The sequence below is a fragment of the Manis javanica genome, chromosome 2 (genome assembly GCF_040802235.1).
Source record: "Manis javanica isolate MJ-LG chromosome 2, MJ_LKY, whole genome shotgun sequence".
NCBI lineage: Eukaryota > Metazoa > Chordata > Mammalia > Pholidota > Manidae > Manis > Manis javanica.
This window is the reverse complement of record NC_133157.1, coordinates 24,178,251-24,192,504: the sequence shown is the minus strand read 5'-3', so window position 1 is coordinate 24,192,504 and position 14,254 is coordinate 24,178,251. Positions and strand designations below refer to the sequence as shown.

Sequence of the window (14,254 nt, the reverse complement as noted above, 5' to 3'; positions counted from 1 at the left end):
TCACTGAGCATAATGTCCTCCAGCTCCACCCATGTTGTTGCAAATGGTAGGATTTGTTTCTTTCTTATGGCTGAATAGTATTCCATTGTGTATATGTACCACCTCTTTATCTATTCATCTAATGATGGACACTTAGGTTGCTTCCACATCTTGGCTATTGTAAATAGTGCTGTGATAAATATAGGGGTGTATATGTCTTTTTGAATCTGAGAAGTTGTATTCTTTGGATAAATTCCAATGAGTGGGATTCCTGGGTCAAATGGTATTTCTATTTTTAGTTTTTTGAGGAACCTCCATATTGCTTTCCATAATGGTTGAACTAGCTTACATTCCCACCGGCAGTGTAAGAGGGATCCCCTTTCTCCACACCCTTGCCAGCATTTGTTGTTCTTAGTCTTTTCGATGCTGGCCATCCTTACTGGTGTGAGGTAATATCTCATTGTGGTTTTAATTTGCATTTCCCTGATGATTTGTGATGTGGAATATTTTTTCATGTGCCTGTTGACCATCTGAATTTCTTCTTTGGAGAACCATCTCTTCATATCCTCTGCCCATTTTTTAATTGGGTTATATGCTTTTTGGGTGTTGAGGCATGTGAGTTCTTTATATATTTTGGATGTTAACCCCTTGTCGGATATGTCATTTACAAATATATTCTCCCATACTGTAGGATGCCTTTTTGTTCTGTTGATGGTGTCCTTTGGCAAGGCTTGTTTTTTATTTTTGAATTTAAAGAATATAACAAACTGTATCCTTTGTGCAAACATTTCAAGAGAGAAAGGAAAGCAATCACCTCCCATCTTTCCACCCTAACGAGCAATATAATTCTCATCTTTCATATGATGATGCATTTCTTGCCAATATATGTAATTTTTATGTATTTCATTAAGATGAGAATGACCCCTGGTATGGAGCAAAATATATATAATTTACCAGTTACTACATTCCTTCTCTTCTGTCTTCCTTTCTCCATCCAGCCCACCTACCACCTACTGAAACATTGTTAACCTTTACACAGGAGCCAGGCATTGTGTGAATTAAGTGCATTATCTCCAATAATCAACATAACAACCCTGTGAAGTACTATTATTATTCTCATTTTATGGAGGAAAAACTGGAGGCTCAGAAAGATTAAATAAATTGCCTAAGATTATGTAAATTGTCATCTCTACAGACACAGGTAGGATTCAAACCTAAAAAAATCAACCCCAAAGCTATGGTGCTCTTGACCCTGATCTAGAACCCCTCCCTGAGGCTCTATCCTAACAAGAAGACTCCGCCGACTGGGTTCTTTTAAAAGGAACTTCTGCTTCTGCCTAGTTTGGCTGAGAAATGGACTGTCATTGGGTTTCCTTCATATTTTTATCTCACACACTTACTATAAATAATGCTGATCATTAACATGTGGACAGCTTGTAAACAAAACAGTTAAGTGTTTACCAAGGTCTCTCAAATATATGACCTCACTTGTTGCTCACACAGTATCCATGTGGTATGCCCAGCTGACTGATAAGGAGGGAGGGAAGGCAGAGAAGCGAAGTGACCAGCCCAAGGTCGTCTAGATTGCAGGAGTCTTCTGCTGCAGACTAGGAAGACAGGGTGGGTGGGGAGTGGCCAGCGGCTCATGTTAGGGGTAGGTACTGATATTCCTTTTATCTTGTCAGGGAATCTTCCTGTGGCAGGCATTACCGCAGGAGAGGAAGTGGGGATAAATGTTCTTGATTTGCTTCTGCACAAAAGGGCTGATGCTGTTTGCCCCACGACTTGCCCCAGACGCTTGACTTTTGGAAGCTATTTGCCATTTGCCCTATCACTATCTCCCAAGGAATCCTGTGAAGTAATGCAGGCCACCTTGTGTCCAAAGTGGCCCAACTAGGATGAGGCAAAGGTGGGCTGCTTGATGCACAGTCCCAGCTTTTCTTTCTAGCACAAGGTATCATCAATGCTACCTGCAAAAAACCTGTGCAGCCCATGTGAGTAATAGTTTACAGCTCACAAAGGGCTTTCAGATCTATTAGCCCCAGTGAGGCAGGCAGTCTTGCTGTTCTTTGTGCCTGTTGTATAGATGAAGAAACTGAGTCCCAGAGAGTACACGAAGCTAGTGAGTGGTACTGTCAGGACTAGAGTCTAGTTGTATCTAAGATGAAGCCAAGTTTATTCCACACTGTTTCCACTGCACCATTTTTTAAAATAAAAAATAGATATGAAACATTCAGCAGCCCCCATGTCCCCCACCTCACTCTCAGGATAACCTTGTAGATACTTTCTCCAGGCAGCATCTGAGCATCTGGCAAATGGTGGGATCTCTCCCCATGGCAGCTGGAAATCAGCGAGTGAAACATTTACCAAGTTATTGACATAATGTCTCCCAGTGTTTGTGTAGGTATCAGGCAGTTACAGATTGCTCTTTAACACTCTGTTTAAAAATGAAAATAAATGTGACAATAAGCTCCAAATGGGCCTAATAGAATGTCAAGAATAATCAATACTGGAGTATGGTAAGTTTATAGTTGTGGAGGGAACCAGGGGGGAGCCCTTCATTCTGTCTGAGTGCACGATGGGGCTGGGGGCCTGCAGGATGGGAGTGAGTTCAGGAGGCCTTTGAGAAGAATGGCAGGAAGGGGCTGGAGCCGGGGTGAGTAGGGAACAGTTAAGAGTTATTAGGCAGAAAGATCACTAACTCCAGGTGGATGATCTCATGCCAGTCACAGGGTCCCTCGTGGATGATACCCAGAGCAACAGCATGGCCACCTCTTAGCTGCTTGTAAAGAGTTTACCTTCTAAGATCAAAGCAGGAATGGGACCAGAGATATGCAAATCCAAGAAGGGATAGAGTAGCTGATGAGAGCAAGCCTATCTGGAATTTTAACATATCTAAAGAAGGATTATATCAATCTAAAGGGGGTCAGGTCCTTCCTGGAATCTTGGAAAACGGGATTTGCAGAGGCTGATGGAGTCTCTGCACCAGACCCGGGAGAGCTGCTCTATGAGGGGTGTGTAGATGGCTGCTCCAGGACATGTGAGCTCACACCTGCTAACCTTTCAGCTCACATGACTGCATCTGGGCCTCTCCAAGATTCTATTTTACCTGCCCACAGGCAGTTCTGTCTATAGATAGAATATCTGCTAGTCACACCCAGGGGGCTGCTGAGGCCAGGCACCTGTGGGAGCATTTAGGGGTGGGGATGAAGGGTTAGGGAATAGGACGGACTGAGCCAGGGCTGTGAGCAGGGAGGGGGCTGGGTGGTCAGATTAACAACTGGGTCAGGCCAACAAAAGATCACAGTGACCTCGGTAAGAACCGTTTCAGTAGCAGAACGGGCCTGATGCCAGCTTGTGGGCTGTGCAGGTCCAGAGAGCGAGAGGGTCGAGCCAGCTGCAGTGAGAACTCGGGCAATAGCTAGAGGGGAATCGGGATGAAGGGAGTGTTACAGTGTTTGTGGTGTGCCAGATGCGAGCACCTTGGAATGTTGGCAGGAAGAGCTGATAGAGAGGAATGGGTCATTGATTCCACAAGGAGAGGAGGCAGGTACAGAGCAGAGCCCCTGAGGAGACTGGAGGGTGGGGGCAGCTCAGGTGGAAGGAGAGAGGCTCAGGCCTGGGGGTGTGCACAGCAGCCGGGGACTCCTTTGCTGGGTCTGAGCGATCCCGTTCGGGGTGGGTGCGGCGGTTAGTTTGAGGGGGGTTGGAAGTTTGGAACCAGCTGCTGAGAGAATAGGGGTCTCCTCAGCAGGGGTCAGGAAAAGGCTTCCTAAGTGATGCTTCAGAGCCAGCATGACCCCCCCTAGCAACACGACTGTGAGGGCGTCAGGGTGAGGAACACAATCTCTCTGCCCTCAATGACGCAACCATGAATAAGAGGCACCAGATCCCCTCTCCGATGTAAAAGTGAAAGTGATATTAGAAACAGACATTATGAAATCTAGACACATCTGTCTTTCCCTATGTGTCATCTTGCACATGGCTCGGCAGCCCCGTATCTTTTCCCTAAGGTGGAAAGTCACTGAGGGTGCAGGCTCCTCCTCCGCTTGCAAGTTGGGGTCAGTCTCCACACACGTCTTGGGAGGAAAGGGAAGCAGGGTGAAGAGGCACAACTCCAAAGCCAGGCAGTGTGGAGCCCAGGAAGATAACATTTCTAAGAACTCTGACCTTGGGAGTGGGAGCTGACAGTGCTCCTTTAAGCAAACCCATCAGGTATAAATGAGATTTTCTGGGGCAGCTATTCTTATCACAGGAGTCTTCACTTTGCTTAATAACGACCAGCTGGGCTCCTGGAGAGACCAAGGTTCTTAGTGCATTTTCATTTGTACTTCAATGTCTGCCAAGAATTCCAGGGACACCTCCTGGTTATGCGGAACATGGGTCACGTGGATAGGCCACTTCCCTCGGGGGGCAGTTTGAGATGAGAGTGGGGGTTCTATGCCTGGAGGTGTGCGGGAAGGAGCTCTTCTAAACTGGGATCTCCTTCTCTAGCAGCTATGTCTGTGCTTCCCCTTCCCTGAGACCTGCTTTGGGCCTGGGTGAGAGAAGAGCAGGTGCCCAGATGCCCCAGTTCATGAAACGAGATGAGCGGTGCCAGAATGGTCTCTTGGTGAACGGCAAATCAGAAGCAACAGCTGGAGGGCAAGGCTATCCTACTAAAAGTAAGTTGTAAAGATTATCTAGACTGGACTCGTGATGTGCATGGCAACATGTGAAAAATAATGCATGGAGTAGACCTGCCAGTGCCCCTCCAGGGCCAGCAGTGCAGTGGAGAGGGAAGGACCAGAAGGCTGGTGTCCCAATTCCACCACTTTTCACAGTGTGACATTGTCACTCTCTAAGCCTTCATTTCCTCATCTGAGAAGGGTCATGATAATACCCATATCTTAAAGCTGCTCTGAGGATCGGAGGGGAAATAATGTAATCTGAAGTTCTGTGCCAGTTGAGGCACCCATTACAAACAGTTCTCATAAGTGGAGGTTTCAGATGGTTATAAACTTGCAAGATTTGAGGTGTAGACCACATTCATTTCTTCTGCAAACTTCTGATGTTTCCCTCTGTGTGCCAGGCCCTGTGCCAGGCCCCTGGGATATAAAAATGATGAAATGTGAATCTCTGACCTGAAAACTGCTTACAGGTAGTAGGGGGGCGGTGGGCACAGTGATTTCAGCAGAATGTGGTGAGTGTACAGAGGGCATGAGGAGGGGTGCTCTAGTTTAGGTGGGGGGGTCTTAGGTGAACTGAGCTGATTGTGAGAGGTTGAATTTTAGGCTCAGGAAGCAAGAAGGGCTTTCCAGGCATGGAACAGTGTGTTTGGAGAACTTAGAAGAAAACCTATAGGGCCTATCACACGTGATTAGTTACGCATTTGGAATATGCATAAATAATCATTTCACATTGGTTCTCATGGTTCTAGGCTGAGGGCATAAGATGATCTCTATTGGGCAGTGAAAAAGGCATAGCACATGCGCCCTGTAGCCAGCTTAGCCTGGGACCATCCAGGCACCGTCACCCGTAATGTGCTCATCATTTGATCCCCTTAGGCTGAGTTTTCTCATCAGGAAGACAGAAATATTACAACCCACCTTATAGGCTTTTAGAGGTAAATGACATGAAAGATGTGAAAAATTGCTTGAAATACTTGAAGGAAGGAGGAAATGATTGGATGAGGAGTTCAGTGCTTTATGCAACATGTATATTAGTATATACATGATCATATACATATTTATCCTCCCTTCTGTATTACTCCTCCTCCCCCTATTTTGTGGTTCCAGATGGAGGAAGCTGTCTAAGGAATCAGCAAGGTGAAAAAAAATATTTTAATTTCCTTTCACAAGTCTTATGTCCTGAATACGTGACAGAGGTGTAACTTGAAACATATTTGGAGAGGTGCAGCATGATGATAAAGAATATGGACTTTAGCATCAGATAGACCAGAGTCCAAACCTCAACACTTCCTAGCTGTGCTTAGGTGCTCTGAGCCTTGGTTTCTTAGTCAGTGAAATGGGGTCTAACACTACCGGCTTCACGGATTACTAATATGCCATTCTGCCTTGTGCTTTGCATAGGGGTGGGGCTGGGAAGCCTGCACTACACACAAGCTACTAATCCTAACTCCTCGTTCATCAGCATCATCTTTCTGAAAGATTTTTACTGTCTCAAATTTTCTATTATAAGATTTCTCTGACGACCTTGAAGGCTGAGGTTTGCCCGTGCCTTCATTTATTCAACAAATATTCATGGAGTTTCTACTCATGGTAGGCACTGTGCTAAGTTCTGTAAAGTTTTAACTGAGAAAGTGTTTATAGGAGCTCGTACCTATAATGCAAGTAAAGTAGTGATTCTGTTGTCATAGGGCTTTGTCAAGTTTCAGGTGCTCTAAATCAGCAATTATTATTGAATCCTGTATTCAGTTCAGAAGGCAAATGTGATTACATTTAAGAAAAGTGTTGGGTACTGGTCTCCCTCTTTTTTTTTTTTTTTTTACTTATCATTAAATTGTTATGCTCTGCTTTTTTTCCTCAAAAGAGATTTGAGGTGGCATAACAGAACTGTCGAAATTAGGAAGACAGATCAAGAGTCATGAAATGTAGTGTAGAAGCTAGTCAATCCAGCTATATAATGTAAGAGTATCTGTTGCAATAATGCACACAACTTAGAATGGAGCTTCCTAGGAGACAAGGAGAAAAGTGAACCAGTCCACCAATAGTCACTTTCTTTGTTCTTCAATGGCAAACTGTAAGAGAGGTTATGAGATACAACTTTAAGGAACTTTGAAATGAAAAGTACCCCCAAGATAGAACTGTTATAAAAGAAAAAGGAATGTCCTTTGTGTGCCTGTCTCCTGTACCAAGAAATGAGAACTCTTAATGCATTTAGATGATGAGTTAAAGCATCACAGTCAGGTTACCAGGCTTTTTAGTGCTCTGTTTGATGTTGGAATACCTTGAGGATACTCCAGGGAAATGAAGTGTTTGTATTGTCTGAGAGTCAAGTATCAATTGTCTCAATTGGGCTTTTGACACCTGCTCACAAGCAGAAAGCTGTAGATACAATTATAGGTCAGGTATCTTAATGTTGCTGAAATAGGCAAAATCACAGTAGAAAAAAAACACGAAAAAGCAAAATCAAAACAAAACAAAACAAAAACCCAGGCTACCAACCAGTATGTTGACTGAAGAAACATTCATGTTCCATACTGTGTGACTTTAATGGTATTTGATAACAACCAGAAAATTGAAAGACTTTTGTACTATTTTTATGGTTCATTATGTGTAATGTATCATTATGGTGGCTTTGTTCTGATAGTAAAGGACAGCTCTTAAAAATGCCAGGTGGAAGCTGTGGGCACAGGGCCTCCCAGAAGCTGTAACTGAAGAGAGCAGAGAACTGAAGAGTTACATGTTATATGAAGACTTGTGCAAGATGCTACAGCCCAGATTTTACAGGTTCCAGTAGGAATTTGATGAACTTGCATACTCCAGGAATAATTAGTTTAGTTGGGAAACTTGGAAAATATTTGAAAAAAATGAAGGTAGAAGGTTCCTGACAACCCTCTATTTGATCAGCAGTGGTTTTCAGTAGTGAGGTAATTTTTCCTTTATCCATGAATATTCATTATGCAAGCATTACCGAACATCTAGCATCTACTATGCATTAGGCCCATTGTAGGGAGTGGTTGTGGCATGGATGCAAAGATAAGCCAGCTAGTGTGAGATGCTGGGGCGTAAATGAGCAGCAGTGTGCCAGGTGGCACAGTGCAGGTGGCAGCGAGTGTTACTGGAATTCAGATGAAGAAGGTCTTGACCCATGTGAACTGGGGAGCAAATCCCAAAGACAGGGACTCTGGCTGAATCTTGAGCATGAGTTAAGCGTCCCAGGAAGGGAAAAGAGGAAAGGTGTTCTCCGCTTTGGAACAGCATGCAACAAGCAAGTGCTGCCACACCAGACAGTGTGATGCAAATAGAAAACAACGAGGCCGGTGTGGTGTGAGCAGCGGGACCAGGTGAGGGGAGACATGAGGCTGGAACCTCAATATTTAAGTGTGTGGGCTCTGTGGGAGGTCCTGCTGCTGTTCCATAGAGAAGGTGGTCCTGAGAACTCTGGTGTGGATAGAGGCTAGATCATGTTTCTGCTTACACCAGGGTCCCTCTTTCTGGGATTGGTTATCATCTTCTTATATTCAGACTCTGGTCCAATGTGTCTTCTTGGCTGTTGGCCAAATAACTTAAGTTCTTTGGAAGGTTTCACATGCCTTGAAAACCAGAGGAAAGGTTTGGGCAGTTGTCCTTTTGGAAGTCACTGGAGACATTTGTAGGCGTGTCATGATCAGAGCTGTTTTAGAGTGGTCAGCCACGGCCCAGGGCGGGTGGGTAGAGACTGGAGGCAAGGAGGCCACGTGGGATGACGTCCTGTGTGTGGTAAGGTGGTGAAGGCTGGACGGCAGGAGTGGAGAGGAAGGAGTGAACGGGGAGAAGCTACCAGTTGGTTATGGGCCAAGAAGGAACTGAGAGATTCAAAGATGACAGTCATTTCTGGCTTGAACAAAGGGGCAGTTGGTGGCCTGGATCTTTGAAAGAGGTGGCATTTGAAGAACAGGGATTTGGAGAACACGGAGAATTTATTATGGACGATACTGATTTTATGGCGCTCAGAGGACATAGCCAAATGGTGACTGGATATAAAGGGTTGGAGCTCAGGAGGGAAATGGCAATTATTAGTGAGAGGATGGCCACAGGGAGGACGTAAGACCCCGCAGAATGAAGAGTAAGAGAAGAGGCTGTGGGACAAGGACCTGGGGAACAGGGATCCTTCCTGCTGGCCAAGGGAGATTCTTAAAATGGCAGCTCCACCTACTGTGTGACGTCAGGTAAGGGCCTGAACTCCCTGTGCCTTGGTTTGTTGAAGGTAAATTAGAGATTATCGCAGTATGTTTCCCCTGCCATCCAAAAGTAGAGCATGCCTGTGATATGAAAACTGAAATGGTGTAAAGCGAAGAAGCAATTACTATTTTGAAAAAGCAACAATCCTCTTTGGATTTCTTTTGGACAGTGAAAACTGGTACTAATGTAGGCTTTGCATGAAAGTGAAGTGGCAATGAGCACACTTTCAGTAGTAGGGGAAACCTGGAACCCTCTGTGGGAGATGCAGCAGGTTAACACATGTGAAATGCTTACCAAGGTGCGTGTGGTAAGAGAGCCATATATGTTAGTGACTTTTTCTCATGTGGCTGTAACACAGGGAGTGGTGAATTTGAAAGTGAACAGAGGACCTGGTTTTGAAACCCACCTCCACAGACTGTGAGACCTGGGGCCAACTTAGTGCACTCCTTGGGAGGCTCCCAAACCTTGGGAAGATAGCCAGGGCCCTTGCCCTTACTTGGGTGACATTGAAATTAACTAGTGCCTGGACCCACAGCATCCCTGAGATTCTTATCTAATTGTTCTGGGGTGTAACCAGGGCGTCGTGGTTTTGAATATCTCTCTGGTGATTCTGTTGTGCAGCCAAGAAGAGAAGTTCCTCAGAATAGGATCTTGAAGAGATCAAAATGAAGCTGTGTGAAGGGGCATGGTCAGTGCTAAAGTACTTCTGAAACCTTCTCACTGTCTTCCTATGCTAGCTCAGAGTTTTCTCTCTTCCTTTACCTTTAAAAGAAAAACAAGTCTGGTACTGAAAAAAAAAAGAATCCTTTCAGTGCCAGCCTTCTGCAGAAAGCGGACTCTCGCTGATGCTTGTCTTTGTCTCCAAAGGAAACCCAGCCCCACCCTAATAATCCTGACCTAAGCAGCCTTCTCTGGTCTCCAGGGGGCCCTCTCCAGCCCTCTGGAAGTTCTGGAAGGCAGGATTTGACAAGTGTTTGAATGCCTTCTGTATGGGGAAGGGGGAGAATAAGAAGAGGACCTTGGGGTAGGGGTGTTAACGTGCAGTGCACATTTCCAAGGAGCAGTGCAGTGCGGGACTTGGCTGTCAGAACACTTTGGGATTCCAGAAAGCCCCCTGGAGGGGGAGCATGCTGAGGCATTGAGTGGGGAGGCCGGTGGGTTCAGGACCTGTGGCTGTGTGTGCAGAGAAATTGCGTGTTGAAGCTCTGATACTAGGAGAGGAATGTCCACCTTGTTTCAACAGTACTTCATGCACCCCTCTCTCTTCTCCCATCTATTTCTTCCTTGTTATCTTGTCACAAGAATCACAGAGATCATATATGGTCAATTAATAAATGATAAAAGAGCCATGGACATAAAATGGGGAAATGACAGCCTCTTCAACGGATGGTGCTGGCAAAACTGGACAGCTACATATAAGAGAATGAAACTGGATCATTGTCTAACCCCATACTCAAAATGGATCAAAGACCTGAATGTAAGTCATGAAACCATAAAACTCTTAGAAAAAAATATAAGCGAAAATCTCTTGGACATAAACGTGAGCAACTTCTTCATGAACACATCTCCCCCCACAAGGGAAACAAAAGCAAAAATGAATAAGTGGGACTATATCAAGCTGAAAAGCTTCTGTACAGCACAGGACACCATCAATAGAACAAAAAGGCATCCTACAGTATGGGAGAATATATTCATAAATGACAGATCTGATAAAGGGTTGACACCCAAAATATATAAAGAGCTCATGCACCTCAACAAACAAAAAGCAAATAATCCAATTAAAAAATGGGTAGAGGAGCTGAACAGACAGTTCTCCAAAGAAGAAATTCAGATGGCCAACAGACACATGAGAAGATGCTCCACATCGCTAGGCATCAGAGAAATGCAAATTAAAACCACAATGAGATATCACCTCACACCAGTAAGGATGGCCACCATCCAAAAGACAAACAACAACAAATGTTGGTGAGGAGAAAGGGGAACCCTCCTACACTGCTGGTAGAAATGTAAACTAGTTCAACCATTGTGGAAAGCAGTATGGAGGTTCCTCAAAAAGCTCAAAATAGAAATACCATTTGACCCAGCAATTCCACTTCTAGGAATTTACCCTAAGAATACAGCAGCCCAGTTTGAAAAAGACAGATGTACCCCTATGTTTATTGCAGCACAATTTACAATAGCCAAGAAATGGAAGCAACCTAAGTGTCCATCAATAGATGACACATATACCCAATGGAATATTATTCAGTCATAAGAAGAAAACAAATCCTACCATTTGCAACAACATGGATGGAGCTAGAGGGTATTATGCTCTGTGAAATACGCCAGGTGGAGAAAGACAAGTACCAAAATGATTTCACTCATATGTGGAGTATAAGAACAAAGAAAAAAACTGAAGGAACAAAACAGCAGCAGAATCACAGAACCCAAGAATGGACTAACAGTTACCAAAGGGAAAGGGACTGGGGAGGATGGGTGGGGAGAGAGGATAGGAGTGGGGGGGGGAAGAAAGGGGCCATTAAGATTAGCATGTATAATGTGGGGGGAGGCACGGGGAGGGCTGTGCAACACAGAAGACAAGTAGTGATTCTATAGCATCTTACTTCGCTGATGGACAGTGACTGTAATGGGGCTTGTGGGGGGGACTTGGTGAAGGGGGGAGTCTAGTAAACATAATGTTCCTCATGTAATTATAGATTAATGATACCTAAAAAGAAAAAAACTCACAGAGATGTTTTTGACAGCTCTCATAAGCTGAAAGGTTGATTTCTGGAGACTGGGTCCCCAGATTCTTTTTGATCAAGTTCATGCAAGTCATTCCATCCATCCAGCTATCCATTCAGGAAGCCACTCACCCATCTAATGCTCTGTCCATCTACCTCCTCTCACTCACCTGTCCTTAGTTCATCCAGCCATACATTCACTTCCTCTTCAAGTTCCTCATATCCTAAAGGCTTGTTAATATTTCTGTTATGATCCCATGGAGACAGAATATACTCACCACATCCTGGCTTTTTTAGTGTTATTGTTTCTTAATCAATTGAATCATTAATTACAAAAAATAAGGGACTTTCTCTATGCCTGGTATTGTGCTAGTTACTAGTGGGAATATAGTAACTAGTCTGATTGAATTTTGAAAGTTAACATTTTCCAAGTGAATAAAGTGGGCAAGGAGTGGGAAAAGCCTTTTAGGCATAGGGAACAGCTAGTGCAAAGTCTTTCAGGTAAGAGAGGAAGTGCAGCTTAGGGGGAACTGCAGGTAGCTTCTAATGCCAGGGTCTCAGGGCCAGAGACACAGAGCCTGCAGTAGCTGAGATTGGAGAGAGAAGCAAGGACTGCTGGGTGATGAGGATCTTGGGTTGCTATGCTACGATTTCCAGAGCTGTTGAAGAGATTTCAACTTAGCAGTTGTATCTGAAATAGGCACAACTTTTCTGTCTGAAGTCAGAAGCAGTTGCCCCTCTAGACTTTGCAAGTTCAGTCAGTGGACAATCTCAGAGTCACCACTCAGACTGGGCCTGGGAGCCAGGTCTCCTGAACCCAGAGCCACTGCCCTCTGTCCACTATGCCACACTATCACCCCTTCTCCTCTGACTCATTCTCCTCCCCATATCTAATCTTTCTCATTTGTCAGTTTTTAACACAGGTCTGTAAACCCTGTCAAAGCTCAATAAATGTTTGTTGAGTGAATCATTCATTCCTGTTGAAGGTATGTGTATGTGTATGTGCTTGAAAGGCCTCTTGAATTTCTTTGTCCATTCCAGGGCCACTTAGAGTTGCATTGGTGCAACTGGGTTAGCGTGGAAAATCAGGGTGCAGGCAGACCTTGGCGCTCTCACCGACCAGCCATACCTCTTGGCCGAGTCCCACATACCCTTGGGCTTCTGCTGCTCCATCTGGGAGGTGGAGTTGGTGGCTCTGACTGCTTCACAGGGTAGTTGTGAGTTGTGGTAGGTCCATGCCCAGGAGAAGGCTTTACTAACTCTAGAGGGCTGCACATTCATTGGGTGATGTCTCTGCTCCTCACCTGGTTTAGGTAATTGTCATATTTTTTCTAGATCCTGGAAAGTCTCCTTCCTGCCTACTGTAGTCACAGTCCTGGCAGAACACAAACAGTACACTGTGGGGTACTGAATAAATGACTTTTACAAAGGGGTGGGGTGGGGGCTTGGGGAAACCCAGAAGCATTTGGACAGTACTTTGGGACTAGTAACAGTGGCATCTCTGCCCACTCTCCTGAGCCTTAAGGGCCAAGGGAGGCTGGCAGGGGATCATATACCCACATCTCTCCCCATCTCCTCCCAACTCTTGCTATGCCTCTAACTGGACCCTGACCCAGAAGTGAGGGCCAAGGTTATCACTGATGTAGGCCACAAGTGCACCTTCTGGGACACAGGGCAAAGGGAAGAAGCATGTAGAGCAGATCTGGGGGTCAGACGGGAGGTGTCCAGCTTGCCTCCCCTGCCCACCTTTGTGGTCTCTCCTCTCCAAAGCTGTTCCACTGCATATATGCCCTGTAGCCCCCTCGCCCTTTATTTCACTCACTCCTGTTTGCCAACCAGCCTTTATTCAGGTCTCATCTTCTTCAATAAGCCTTTCTGGGGCTCCTTTCTCTCATGATTATTTGCTCTGGGATTATTTGCTCTCTGGACATAGGAACTCTTGTCTTCTTTCTCTCTCTTACCACCTCCCCCAGGCCCCCAACCCTGTGCCCTGGCCTACTATGCCCACTCAGACCCAGTACCTAGCACAGCACCTCTAGGGTGCAAACCAGGAGGTTGTGGCTGCCCTGAGCTGAGCTTTGTGACCATGAAGCACAGTTCTCAATGGGTTTCTCCTCTCCAACAAAGCCTTTGGTGACTCCCTATTTTCCATGAGTTGGGGTTATTCCAAAGGTCTTTTTTTGCTATCTGAGATGCTCCTTTGTAGCCCTCCCCCTCACCTGTCTGATCCCCAACAGCCATGTTGGCCAGCCTGCTGGGTTTAGGCATTCCTGTCTTCCATTGTTATGCCTTGGATTGTTCTGTGATTCATTCTGATTGGATTTGTTTTTAGAAGTTAGTACTTCTTGGTGATGCATGTGATATAGAATCGCTAGGCAACTCTGGCAGCCTCTACAAAATTATGGGAGAATCAGAATGCATAACACAGTAATACGTACACGTACATTCTCCTCCTCTCCGTGCAAACACACTTATCTCCTCCATTACCAGCTCAAAGCTGATAAGGTACAAGGGGTGCCGGAAAGGGCAGGAGAGGTCTGTGGATTCATTGGTTCCTTCTTTCACTAGCTGTGATCTTGAATGAGAACCTTTGTTTCCTACCTTTTCAAGAAGAAAGTTGCACTACCCTCTTTCTGGGCAATCCTCGAGACCCTAGGTGAATTTACA

The 14,254-nt window shown here is 45.2% G+C and overlaps 1 protein-coding gene across 1 annotated transcript in view; it reads right to left on the bottom strand.

The window, feature by feature from the left end:
* LOC140845505 (uncharacterized) overlaps positions 1 to 13,828 on the bottom strand; it is a 47,219-nt gene extending 33,391 nt beyond the window's left edge. Inside the window, exon 1 of the mRNA XM_073219750.1 lies at positions 13,807 to 13,828. Coding sequence (XP_073075851.1) covers positions 13,807 to 13,828 — 22 coding nt within the window. The remainder of the gene's footprint in view (positions 1 to 13,806) is intronic.
* Positions 13,829 to 14,254: the final 426 nt, after the last annotated feature.